The sequence below is a fragment of the Bos indicus x Bos taurus genome, chromosome 25, assembly GCF_003369695.1.
Source record: "Bos indicus x Bos taurus breed Angus x Brahman F1 hybrid chromosome 25, Bos_hybrid_MaternalHap_v2.0, whole genome shotgun sequence".
Classification (NCBI taxonomy): domain Eukaryota; kingdom Metazoa; phylum Chordata; class Mammalia; order Artiodactyla; family Bovidae; genus Bos; species Bos indicus x Bos taurus.
Window position 1 is genome coordinate 6,168,685 of NC_040100.1, and position 13,166 is coordinate 6,181,850.

The 13,166-nt window shown below is 49.4% G+C and overlaps 1 protein-coding gene and 1 long non-coding RNA gene across 3 annotated transcripts; one reads left to right on the forward strand and one right to left on the reverse strand.

Annotated features, from left to right (window-relative positions):
* Positions 1–1,024: 1,024 nt before the first annotated feature.
* On the forward strand, positions 1,025–3,793 carry LOC113883766. The gene is made up of 2 exons (XR_003508736.1): positions 1,025–1,571; positions 2,809–3,793. It is a non-coding gene; the product is annotated as an uncharacterized LOC113883766 (long non-coding RNA).
* Positions 3,794–3,893: 100 nt separating this feature from the next.
* ZNF3 (zinc finger protein 3) lies at positions 3,894–12,811 on the reverse strand. 2 transcript variants are annotated; one of them, XM_027527721.1, is made up of 6 exons: positions 12,675–12,811; positions 11,418–11,545; positions 9,298–9,384; positions 8,211–8,302; positions 7,813–7,939; positions 3,894–6,125 (listed from the first exon to the last, which is right to left on the reverse strand). In XM_027527721.1, the coding sequence occupies exons 3-6, from the start codon at positions 9,350–9,352 to the stop codon at positions 5,056–5,058; spliced, it is 1,344 nt and encodes a 447-aa protein (XP_027383522.1). In that variant the 5' UTR covers positions 9,353–9,384; positions 11,418–11,545; positions 12,675–12,811; the 3' UTR covers positions 3,894–5,055. The 2 variants fall into 2 exon arrangements, with proteins under 2 accessions (XP_027383522.1, XP_027383521.1); XM_027527720.1 differs by having other exon boundaries at positions 9,298–9,434; positions 12,675–12,810.
* Between the last annotated feature and the right edge of the window lie 355 nt (positions 12,812–13,166).

A 13,166-nucleotide genomic window follows, 5' to 3' on the forward strand; every position in this document is an offset into this window, starting at 1 on the left:
AAGAATAGGAGCTTGTTGGGTGGATGAGGGGGAAGGCCATTAGCATGTGCAAAGGCACAAGGCATTAAATGACATCCGGGCGCTGTCACTACCGTTCTGCATTGCCCCCCCCCCCCCCCCCCCCCCGTGTGTTGGAGGGGAGGAGGGTCGGGAGAGTGGGTAGGGCCGGGAAGTGAGAAGCCCTGTGTCCACAGGAAGAATCTGGACTCTGACCTGGGGGATGAGAAGGGGCCCTTGGACGGCTTGGAGGTGCCATCATCCAATCAGCATTTAGGGGAGATGACTCCAGCACAGGCAGGACCAATGGGCTGGAGGAGACTTTGGGAGCAAAGAGACCTGCTGTTAAGGCTGGTGCCAAAGTCCGGAACAAGTTAGAGACGGCTTTGGCCGCTGCGGAAGCCCCCGGAATGGGCCGTACAGGATGGGCTGGAGACGTGGAGGGAGAGGATGTGGAGAGGAAAAGTAGCGAAGCCAGAACGACGCCCACGTCTGGAACTTGACGGGGAAGTTGCCGTCATCAGCCAAAGCAAGGGATACACGAGGGAAACCATGTTTGTGAAGGAAGGTGCTGAGAGTCTCTTGTCATTCCCAAGGAACCACGCTGGTGACCATATTTATCTGTGTGTAGATGATAGTCCATGAGAATTTTTATTCATTAAAAAAACCCTTCAGTTCTTCATTATTGATATACTTAATGCACCTGACTGCTTAAGTGGAAAAAACTTAAACTATAAACCATTTGTTGTTCAGTCACTAAATAATGTCTGACTCTTTGCGACCCCGTGGACTGCAGCACACCAGGCTTCCCTGTCCTTCACTGTCACCCAGAGTGTGCTCAAATTCATGTCCATCCAGTCAGTGATACTATCTAACTATCTCATCCTTTGCTGCCTTCTGTCTCTTCTCTTGCTTTCAGTCTTCCCCAGCATCAGGGTCTTTTCCAATGAGTCAGTTCTTCACATCAGGTGGCCAAAGTATTGGAGCTTCAGCTTTGGCATCAGTCCTTGCAGTGCATATTCAGGATTGATTTCCTTTAGGATGGACTGGTTTGATTTCCTTGAAGAAAAAAAAAAAAATCTTTGGGGAGCTTTTAAAGACAATCTTTTAATCAGAAAGGAACAGTTTGCTAAGATGTTCTTTTCTATCACCACCCTGTGGTTCACACTGCTGGCAACTGCCATGTTCGGGTAAAACCAGGCTTTTCCCCTACTTGGAAACTGAACACAGAATATTCTCAGAGTTATTTCAGTTGGAGCTCAAAGGACAGGTATAACTTAGGGTGGGCAGGAGGCATCAGGGATAAAATTGCTTTGTTATTTTTGTTCTGACTGATAATGTCCCTGTGAATCACTCACAGGTGAGAAGGCAGAGCTAAGAGTGGAAGGCAGGAGCGCAGGAGGGGGCGGCACTCAGCACAACTTAACATCCAGCGATTTTGCCTGGGGCAACGACCAGCCTCCCATCCCTACACACAGCACCACGGAGACTGGAGAGCCATCTGCCAGGGGGTACTGAGCGGAGGTTGAATGCTTTCCAAGGCCCTTCTGGATTCTAATTCTCATTGGCTGGAGGTAGGTAGCTGGAGCACGATGCAGGGGAAGTGAACACAGGGTGTGTTTGGGGCTCATTACCATCCTGCTATTTGATGCGACAGACTTTTTGCTTAAGCAAACCTTAGACTTCCAAACCTTTTCTTAGGCCCCCTCTTCCTTGTAAAATCTAGTTTTAGTGAGTCCCCTGTCCTTCACATCTGAACCCCCTTAATATCTAGTCATCCCGCACCATCACCCCAGGGAGATGTCCAACTACCCTGCCCTTTCTCCAGCAAGAATCCTAAGTCAGTTTAGCCAAACCCCTCTGACCCCTAAAGCTTCCCCTTAGAAAGTTCCCATCCACTGACCCCCTCCCTGCTCCTTTGCTATAAATCCCCATGTGGCCATACAAAAACCACTTGGGAAAGGGTCAGGAAGAGTATGTGCCACGGGTTTGCTTCTATTATGACCTTCACTTGGAAATCCCCTCGCCTCCAAGACCTCAATTCTGAAACCTTGCCCTGTAACAGCAATCCATCTTTCCCGCTCAGGACTTGATGCTGGTCAGATGTAAGAGGATGAGAATAATTAATCTTTTTAAATTTTTATTTATTTTTTTGGCTGCACTGGGTCTCTGTTGCTGCTCTGAGGCTTTCATTGAGGTGAGCATGGGCTGCTCTCTAGCTTCCTGGCGCACAGGCTTCTCAGGGAAGTGGTTTCTCTTGTTGCAGAGCACAGGCTGTAGGGTGAGAGGGCTCAGTAGTTGGAGAGCACAGGCTGTTTCCCTGTGGCATGTGGTATCTTAGTTCCCAGGGATTGAACCCGTGTCCCTTGCATTGGCAGACGGATTCTTAACCACTGGACCACCACCTCAGGCGTTTTGACCTTGAGCAATTTATAGAAATTCTGAGAGGGGCCAGTTTATGGGGGAAAAATGTATCTGGTTTGAAACAATTTGAAACTTTCAAAAGGCCCAAATGTAAATGCCCCACAGTCTGATGAGACCAGAGACTGGAGGTTGGGAGAGATCAGGACCACGTGTGCAGATGTAAAAATTAATTGAAGTTAATAGTTGAGGTCATTGGAGTAAATGGGTTCCCAGGGTAACGGCATAGGCATAGAAAGAGACCACTGATACCGTGACTGAACGTGGAGGAATGCCCAGTTAGACAGAAAAGAGCAATCAGGTGGAAAGGGATGAATCATCTCGACACTCAGGTGAATCAGATGTTATAGCTATTTCAAAGGTTGTTTTTTTAATGTATTTTTCATGCAGTGGCCCTGCTGAATCTCAGGCAGAGAAGGGACTGAGCCCTCCCGTGCAGTGACAGGCCATCACCCAGCAGCTCCACGTGCTCAGGAGTCTTTCCCAGAGCTTCACAACTGCACCTGCACACGAGGAGCAGGCACCTCCTGCTGCACTTCCTCTCCTTCACCACGCAGAACCTAGTGAGGCCTTGCTCAGCGTTTAGCTCCTAGAAACGTTCTCCATTTCATGACCAGTTCTTCTCAGTGTAAATGTTTAGGCTCTACCCTCAGGAAGTATACTTCATGGGTCTGACTAGAACTCAGACACCCGTGTGACTCGCAAGCAGCCTAGTGACCCTGCTGTGATGGTTCATGGTCTGCACTTGGAGAAACAAAGTCAGTCTCAAGTCTGTGGTGGGCGTCAAAGAAGAGCCAAAATTATGAGTTTAAAAAAATTAAAACCATATTAGATGGCCAATCACAGTATATGATCCAGAATTTTTCAGAGGCTAGAGTTCCAGACATTTCCTCATCTTCTCCATCTCAGCTTTCTTCATGACCATAACCCCCCATCCCCTGCCAAGAGCCAAACCAAGAAATCTCAATGTGCCTGTTGTTCTGTTTTGGGCTGTGTGATATGGCTTGCAGGATCTTAGTTCCCCAACCAGGGATTGAACCTTGCACCCAGACAGTGAGAGAACCGAGTCCCAACCACTGGACCTCCAGGAACTTCCTCACTATGTCCACTGTGACCCAGCATCTAAGTAGGCTCCTGTCAAGGATCCCACATTCAGAAGCACCTTTCCAGTCCTGGTTGCTGGTGCGAAGTACTGCACCACACAGAAGGACATGCAGCACGTAAAACCCTAAAGGCAGGCGTGTGTAAGCGGCCATGAGAATGAGACAGCCCGTGTGTGGCATGCAGTGTGCCGTGTGCAGAGGACAGGCTGGGGTCAAGGGAGGGAGGTTCCAGGTTTGAGATTAGAGGAGAAATAAATGGTTGTTTGTAAAAAGTTTTAAAGATTAATTTTTTAAGATTCCATTCATAGTCACTAATGTTTGCTTAAACTGAAATAAATTTGGCCCCTGCACAAAGACACACTCAAGCCATCCTTCTGAAAAACTATTCTGTTTAATAGTGCATTTCATTTATGCTACAGATGAGCAGGATTGGGAAAACAGAATGAAAGGTCATCCCTTCTGCTGGGAAAACTTGGGGAGCTCCATCCTAACCCAGCAAGGAGCCCTCCGCTAGGCTCAGGCCCAAGCTTCCTCCTCAGGGCTTTGCTCTCTGCATTCACACTTGGCTGCTGAAGTCAGAGGTGGGGTCGGGAGAGGTCTAGTGGCTGGGGCCAGAGGTCATAGGTCATAGGTCTCAGAGGGCAGGGCAAGCTGGCTGAGCGAGCTCCTTAAAAGCATCCTTGGTAGCTAGGGGTTTAGCTTAAATCACTTTCCATCACAGGAGTGGCTGGAGGAAGAGAAGAGAAGGAAAACTGAGGCCAGCACTAAAGGCTTTGGATCCTTCCCCTCAGGTTATGCTCACGGAGGACCTGGGCTTTGCCATTAGTCCTGTCATAAAAGGGATGAGCGAGTTCTCCACCAAATGCGTGGAGGTTTGGTCTTGCTGCTCCAAGAGCCCGGGAGGATACATGGTCACTACAGAAAACCTCTCTCAGTGTTCCCCTACACCTGCCCAATGAAATAACAAGTCCCTCAGCACCAGATTTCCATGATTAATGAAGTCAGGAAACAAAATAGCACATTCCTTATCAAAAGAAGAAATCATCAAAATTTAAAGCTGGATTAGAAGCAGTGACTTTGAAATGCAGCCTCCATTTCCCCTTTCTAGCACGAAACACAACCCAGAACATTCTTTCCATTTTCTTCTGTGCTGACTGTGCCAACTCCAACTAGAGGAACCCCTGGAATTTTATTCCTACTGTGCTTCCATCCCCACTGTGGAAAGGCTCTTCTGGTGTGAGAAAAATGGTCTAGTGCAAACTCCCCTCCCAAATGGAAGGAGACTGATCCCAGAGTTTCCTCTGCTCCCAGCGCTCCATCTGTTGCTGGCAGCCTGATTCTTCAAGGCTGGAATCATTCCTGGGAAAAATGACTAGGTTAATAATCACGGGGCCAGGATGATTTGCCCAACAGGCCCCGTTCTCTAAGGTGAAAGGTTGGAGTCGGAAGGGACACGTCCTAAGTTCATACTCAGGTAGTAAGGCAGGAGCTCTGGAGACTCAGGAAGTGAGGAAAACCGGCGTGTGCCTCTCTTTCACGTAGACTCTCTGATATTTACTTCAGCAGTGACTTGGAGGGAACTTTTGCTCACTCCCATTACATTCAAAGGCTTCTCTCCAGTGTGAATTCTCTGGTGGCGAACCAGAGCAGAGCTGTACCTAAAGGCTTTCCCACACTCACTACATTCATAGGGATTCTCCCCAGTGTGGATTCTTTGATGCTGAATAAGGCCTGAGCTATAGGTAAACTTCCCTCCACATTCCATACATTCATAGGGCTTCTCTCCAGTGTGGATCCTCTGGTGCTGATAGAGGTGTGAGCTCTGGCTGAAGGCCTTCCCACACTCGTTACATTCATAGGGCTTCTCTCCAGTGTGGATCCTCTGGTGGTGAATGAGGGTGGAGCTCCTGCTGAAGGCTTTCCCACATTCGTTACAAGCGTATGGTTTCTCTCCAGTGTGGATCCTCTGGTGGTGAGTGAGGGTGGAGCTCCAGCTGAAGGTTTTCCCGCACTCGTTACATTCATAGGGCTTCTCTCCCGTGTGGATCCTCCGGTGGAGAATGAGAGCTGAGCTGCAGCTGAAGGTCTTCCCGCAGTCGTTGCACTCGTAAGGTTTCTCCCCAGTGTGGATCCTCTGATGCTGAATAAGGTGTGAGCTCTGGCTGAAGGCCTTCCCACACTCGCTACATTCATAGGGTTTCTCCCCAGTGTGGATTCTCTGATGCTGAATGAGGTCTGAAGTTCGATTAAAGCTCTTGCTACATTCATCACACTTATGGGGCCTGTCCCCCACAGGGAGTCTCTGATGGGAAATGAGGTTGGCGCTCACCGTGAAGCTGTCCCTCAGATCGCCGCACTTCTCACTTCTACCTCCTGTGGGGGCTCGCTGCTCCTCAGCTGCTACTTGACCAAACTCCTGCATCTTCCTATTCAGTCTCTCTCCAGAGGAGCTCCCCAGCTGCCTCTTCAGACTGACTTCTTGTTCATAGGCTTCTTCAAACTTAAGACCCTGAGAAATATCCTTCTGGAATCTTCCCAACAGCACCCCATGTGATCCTCTATCTTCAGAAATTTCAGAATCAGGCTCAGTTCTGGTCTCACCATCTGGCACAATATAGAACACAAATATCACTTATTCCTTATGGAAAAAAGGCTCAAAACCAGAGACAGGCTAATCACATCATATTCACAGGCTAAAAGCACATGCCACTTATCAATGTGCAAAAAGGCCTGCCCAGGCTGTATGCAGCTGATGCAGAATAAGAGAACTGGGCCAAAGAAACAGGGAAGGAGAAAAGAAGGAAAATCGAGAAATAAGCTGGAAGTGAAGAGAAAACTGGATCAGGCAGAGGCAGGACAAACTGTTTAATGAAGTGACAAAGTCCTAGAGGTCAGAGGCTCAAGATAAACTGGGAGATGGTGACAGCCGGGCCAGTGAGAGGATGAAAGGGAGTAGGTACAAGAAACGCAACACGGACCAGTCTGTCTCCCACAGGAAGACACAGCCGGGTGTGGAGAAGCAGCAGCAGATCAGGAAGCCACAACAAGGGTGCAGCCCTGCAGCCCCAGGGGAACAGGACACTCTGGTTTGCAGTCACGTCACCTTCACCAAGTCCATGGGAACAGGCAAGAGACAAAGGTCAGCCCACCTCCAGCCCTGGGCCTAGAACACTGTGCTAACTGAGCGGATTTGTAAACAGTTTCTGTGTTTGACTTTGCCACTCTCAGCGCTCTGGGGTTTCTAAGGGAACTTCAGGCATAGAGGACAAGTGGAAGGGGTCCAGATGGTTAGCATGTTTAGTCTGTCAGTAACTGAAGGAGTCAAGGCAGGGCAGTGAGCGTTAGGGACAGAAAGAGCTGTTCCTCCCTCACCCGAACAGGTGCCTCTCAGGACCTCTCTGCTCTCAGTTCCCTTCCAATCCAGGCCCCTCGGCAATTCCTCTCAATCCAGCCCAGAGATCACGTCAAAATTCAGAAAAGGGAATCCTGCTCATGGGGAAAGACAGGACAAGGTTTATCCTGTTCATACCAAATGGCCCAGAGCTCAATCCCAGACCCAGGACCTGCAGGGGACAGAGAAGACACAGAGAGGGAGGCCTCCCATGGGAGCGGGGAAGACCCTGGCCTTGCCCAGGAAAACGTCCTGACAGTGGGTGAGGGGGAAGGAAGGAACAGTCCACAGGCTTAAAGGTTAAGAAGCCAACTGCTCCCTGACACAAGGTGAAATTTCTACAAGGGCAGCAGTTACCCGAGGTCCATCCACAAAGCAACAGGTCCCTAGAGGAAGTCCAACAGAGAAGGGGAGGAGCCTGACAGAGTTCCAGAATCTTCATTTGGACACAGAGCAGTGCCTCACATGTTCAGGGATCCCAATGTGTGAATCTTTTGAGAAAATCTCTAGGTTATATGTTAATGTTAAGTCCTGAGAATAACATGAGAAAAAGTAACAGATTGAGAGTTTAAAGGCCAGGGCTCGGGTCTTCCCAGTCACTAGCAATATGACTGTATGCAAAGCATTTAAGACCTCTGAGCTCTCTTTCCTCACCTATAAAATGAGGATAATTCTGGCTGCCTCAACAGCTGCAACATTGTGAGGACTGAAGGAGAGACTATCTGTAAACACTCTTAAGGAACTACAAACTGCAAATGGGAGTCACTATTATTGTTGTCAGAACTTTCTGAGACGAAGTCAGTCCTTAGATAATGATTTTCAGTGACTCAACTGTTACTAGCAAAGGAGGAGGCAAAGGAAGGCCAAAAGGGAGTTTCACTGAGGAAGCATCGTTCCTACCCAGGGAGAACACGTTGCCGTAATTCTCCAGCATCACGTCCCTGTAGAGGTCCCTCTGGGCAGGCTCCAAACGCTTCCACTCCTTCCGGATGAAGTACACAGCCACATCCTCAAAGGTCACCAGTTCCTGAAACGACACGTTCTCGTGTGCAATTTCTGGCTCAGGGATGAGGCTGGTGGAGCCAAAAGCTAATTCGGGGTTGAGTAACACTTCCCAATATTTGGGAAGTGGGAATGGCAGTCAGGGTGGAGGAAGACAGGAGAGGCTGAGACTAAGTGGAGTCCATGATTCCGCGGGGGAGTCCCACGGTCCTGACGGGGGAAGCACAGAACAGGATGTTGTTGCACAAGAGATTTCCGCAAAGTGGGAAGGGAAAGAAGGGTAAAGCACGGCTCACCTGGGCCTTGGCCTTCAGGAGCGCAGCTGCCAGCATCTCATCCCCCAGACCGCCCTTGTCAGAAAACGTGGGGCCTTTTGAGGAAGGAAGAGCTGAGGACGAGAGGGTCCGTGAGAGTCGCTCTGCACTTGAGCCTCTCCACCCGTTACGGAAACTCCTGGGTCCAGGACAACCTAGTACCCCCACTCCTGCATCTCTAAGTTCACTCCCTCTGCCACTGGAAGAGGTGCTCACGGCCAGCGTGGGCCTCGTGGCCTGAGCAGAGACGCCCACAGCCCTGCTGACCCTGGCTCTCTGGTCTGTCCCAGGAGGCACCAGCTATCCTGTTCGTGTCTCTTCCATCGTTCTCCACATTCCAACTCAATCTCTTGGACTTCTTACCCAGAGGAAAGCTAGCTTCACTCCAACTCTGAAGCAAGTCATAATGCCCACGATTCTTCTCTTATTTTCTCGATCCCCAGATCAAATCTACACACTGTAAGTGTTTCCCGTTTCTGTGCTTGATTATGTATCTTTTCCTGTAATTCTTAAGTTAACATATTGGTCCCTGAGAGACTAAATCTCTGCAGATACTAGATTCTGTAGAAGCATGCAGATAAAAATGTTTTAAATGCGTTTTCTTGATAAGCACGGGAATAATACTTCCTTGGACACAAGCTGGCTCCAAAGTCAGTGGCAGTCTGTGAGAGCAAAATACAAATACTTTTCACGCCCTTCCTCTTCCTTCTACCCTTTTTGCCTGTGATCTCCAAAATAACTCCCCAGAGCTCCCCTAAGCACATGCTCCAGAAGAGCACAAACCAGGGCTATTACAAAGCACCTGGAAAATGGGAGTTTGGTGATTGTCACAGTTTTCTAAATGCTGCATGAGGAACCCACAGCCCTTAAAAATGCCTCAGCTATAAACCCTATCAAGCTGGACTTAATGAATGGCTTCAGTCAGCCTTCCCCACTAGGCTAGGAGTTAGTGAAAGGCAAAGACTATGTCCTCGCCAGTCAGGATTCCAGCAGTTAGCCCGGCACCTGGTGAATGAGCGATTTAAATGGGCATCTGCTGAGTAAGTGAATAAAAGGATAAATTCCTTACCGCTCTCAAGCAAGGCCTGAGGTTCCTGAGATACTCGATCAGCCTGAGTTTCCATGGGTCGTACTAGAAGCTCGGATCTCTGGTCTCCTATTTTCAGAGTCAGCAGGAAGCAGGGTTTGTATGAGAAGGTGGAAGCACTACAGAAGCAAAAGTTCAAGGTTCAAAGATAATTTTTAAAAACCCTCCTGCATACAGAAAGAAGGGAACTAGCATTCCAGTTAGTACCAAAACAGCAAGAGGAAATGCAGTAACTGGGACTAGTCTTTTGGGTCAAACGCCCAAGTTCCTGGACAACATCCCACTTTAGGCTCCCCAATTCACACTGGGTGGTAGTTCTAACAACAAAAATGGAGAACACAGGTGCCAAATGATGCTATTAACAAAGTTAAATACTAAGCAATTACTCAAATGAAGAACAGTGAAAAAGAGTGTTACAGCTGGCAAAATGTCTAAGTATCAAGTTTTAAGTATACTTGGAATAATGGACAAACAAACGTATACAGATTTTTTTTTAATCCTCATAAACATTTTTCTTCTACTAAAAAGAAAAAAAAAATTTTTACTGTGGTATGTTTCTAGCTGTTATAGTAAATGTAGATGCTCTCTTTAGAGGAAAAGGGGCCAAGAAACAGCCCCCAAATAACAGATAGTACAGAATACTTCCAGAACCTCCAGAAGTTCTCTGTCTCATTTTAAAAACCCTGTCTCACAGAACTAGGACAGACAGTGCAGATCTATTAAGATAAATTCGGGCATTTCCCGGTGGTCCAGTGGTTAGGATTCAGTGCTTTCACTGACGTGGCCCAGGTTCAATTCCTGGTCGGGGAACAGAGATCCTGTAAACCATGCAGCATGGCCAGAAAAAAAGATAGATTCTTCCTCCCTTTCTCCCTGAGACAGTTTTCTGTTCTCAGTCTCAGTCAACGGTGGGATGTTATTGACAGATTTGGGCCCTTTCTGTGGTCCTTCTATAGTCTCATCACAGGGTGTGGGTGGACATATTCGCCAGATTCTGGGAGAATAGTCCCAGTTGCTGTGTCTCCTCGCCCTAAGAAGAAGCAGCCACCTTGCTTTTTTATCTCCTTTCTCTCATAACAGATTTCCTTGGATCAGAATGTAAGTCCCTGAAGCAAGAACCAATGCTTTTTAAAAAGCCTACTATCATTTATTACTCCATTTTTATCCCTACTAAGGTCCCTGCTCCCTGGTTGCCACGGCAATCAAGAGGTCTGTTCTCTGTTGCTCCAGTGAATAACAGTGAGTGTCAAGTTAGTACCTAGACTAAGATTTGAATCTCAAGTACAAGTCTGTCCTCAAGAATCAACAGGTTGAGAAGAGTGCAGCAGTCCTCAGAGCAGCCTGACACTTAGGCAAGAACCTAGGTGAAAACCCCTGGATTTTGTCCGCCTCCCTCTCTTTATTCATCTGCTCATATAACAAACATCTGTTGAGTGCCAACTACATTGCAGGGTACTCCTGAAAGGAGTAAAACAATCAAGAGTGACCGTTGCATTCACCTAAGATATAAAAGGAGAAGGCCCCCTAGAGTCACTCAGAGTTCAGAGAACTCTAGTCTTTGGGCAGCAAGGGGCTGTAGAAGGCCCATCACAACGCCATTATATAGTGAAAAGCAAGGAGTCAGGCATGAGCCAGGCCCACTGACAATCCAGGTGACACACCCTCTTGCTATCATCACCCTCCTAGCTGGGGCCCTTCAGCTTTTTCTCAGAGTCAGCCATCTTCTTCTTCCTATTGCCCAACTTGACAATCTCCAGGACTGGTCATAAGCAGACACTCCCAATAAATCCGCTCTCAGTCTAAACTCTCCTTAGAAAGGAAAGTCAGAGGCTCAGACTCCAGAGAAAGAAGTAGCACTCCCTCCTCGCAGCTGGGTTAACCAAAGCTGGAGCTCAAAGGCATACTGTTGAGAACAAGTCCCCAGTGTCTGGATCACTGAACAACGTTTCTCACAGAAAGAAAAACCCCCATTGTGCCCGTAGAGCTTCAGGTCCAGGCAGGGCCCTTCCCCTGCTCCACTGCCCATGCGACCCCCTGCAGTGCTCCTAGATGCAGTGTTCCGGGAAGGATGACCGGGCAGTGAGAAGTCGTGGAAGCTTTACCTGCTGGACTCTTTCCTTCCTTCTCTGGAGTTAGTCTCTAGAAGGCCAGAGTAGCAATTATTGTGAACTTGGCAGCCTCTGTTCAAATCCCTGGGAGTTCAGACTTATTTGCTATCAGTGCTGTAGGACTAAGGAAAAGAAAAAGAAAAAGGAATTTCAAATGTTTATGTAAACTTCACTTCTAATCTAGATATTTGGAGTTAAGAGGAAAAGACAAAGAACCTATGCTAATAAATACTGATTAAGACCACAGCTGGTATTTGTGTTGCACCTTTAGAACTGGAATGGAAATCACAGTTCTCCAGGTCAACCTCCCACCCAAGACAAGAAACACCTTCTCCAGTTCTTAAGGTTCTGGCAGCTAACTTGCTACTAGACACTCTCGGCTACTTCAGGGAGTCTGTCCCATTGCTGTACAGGTAAGCCATTAGAAAGGGCTTTGGATGCTTAACTGAAAAAAAATCTACCCCTTGGACTTTCACCTCAGAGTCCTAGTGTCCTGTGTGATAGAACCTTCTCCTTCCGCAGGACTCTCCACCAAACAGGTGAAACCAGATGATGCCCACTCTCCACAACTTCTCTTCTTGGAGATAATAAATAGGTTTAGTTCCTCTAAGTGCCCCACAGATTTCAAGTTCAGGATCCTGCTTCTCTCCATGAGTTTCAGAAAGGAAACACCGGGTCGGTCTGTGTTCAATCCCAGTTGAAAAGCGAATCAAATCAGGGACCTAATACAGCTGAAATGGGACCCAGTTGTACACCTCTCCGAAAAAGACTCGATTTACTGGGCGCCAGGGGGATTCTTCTGTCATCTGAATGGTTCTAACTGCGCTTCCTAGAACCCCTCATTCTCTGGTCCGTTCCCAGCTGATTAAACCCTCCCTCCCACCGGGAGCGCGGATAACTGTTAACATCATATGAAAACGTTTCCGGGAAGGACCAAGTTAGGGTCGCTGTCATCGGCCGTTTAAAGAGAGGGATGCCTCTCTAGCCATACTGGAACTTTGAAGGGCTGGAGCCAGGCGCTGTCGCAGAACCAGAACCGCAGCCCCTTTCCTCCCCCGACGCAGGGCCGGCGGTCAGGGGCCGGGTGCCGGGGAAAGCAGAGTTGGCACCGGGCCCCCCCGCCCCTGCCGCCCGGCACCCTGCTCCAGGTGGTCCTGGGGACCCCGCGGGCCGCGGAGGCAGGGACACCACCCCTTCTCCGGCGATCACTGCCTCCGTCCCACCTCGAGCCCTGGGGGCGGCCGGACTCACCCTGGGGGCAGGGACGGTAGATTTAGGGGACCGGACACCAAACAGGCCCCGTTGGACACTGTCACGGACCCACACACCGGGGACAGAACAAAGAACGGAAGTCCCCTCCGTTTCGCTTCCGGGTCGGTCTTAGTCACCCCCTCCACCATCCTGGATGTCCCCCTCCACGTCCACTTGTTCCCTCTAGGAAAATGGGAGGTCTTCGCCTCTCGGTGGTTTGCTGACTGGGCGCGGGGCCCCAGCGCCGAAGCGACAAGGAGGGCCTGCCGTCCCCGCCCCTCGCGCCCCCTGCTGGCCAGGCAGGGAGGGCGCCGCCGCGCACCTGGTCTGCGGCGCGCCTGCCCGGCTGGGGAGCGGAAGGCGGGGCGCAGCGTGCCCAGCGGGTGCCGGCTGTGTGCCCGTGTTGTCTCCCGTGGGGCTGCCGAGGGCCAAGCCAAACGCCCTGGTTCCAAGCGATCCGAGTCCCCAGCTGACCCGCGGCCAACAGGAGGA

Excerpts from the sequence above, each read along its gene's own strand:
- ZNF3 (XM_027527721.1), bottom strand. The coding sequence starts at position 9,352 with ATGGAAACTCAGGCTGATCGAGTATCTCAGGAACCTCAGGCCTTGCTT. Across the intron at positions 7,940-8,210 it reads TCCTGAAGGCCAAGGCCCAG|GAACTGGTGACCTTTGAGGA; the intron begins GTGAGCCGTGCT and ends GTGTCGTTTCAG. Across the intron at positions 6,126-7,812 it reads CGGCAACGTGTTCTCCCTGG|ATGGTGAGACCAGAACTGAG; the intron begins GTAGGAACGATG and ends ATATTGTGCCAG.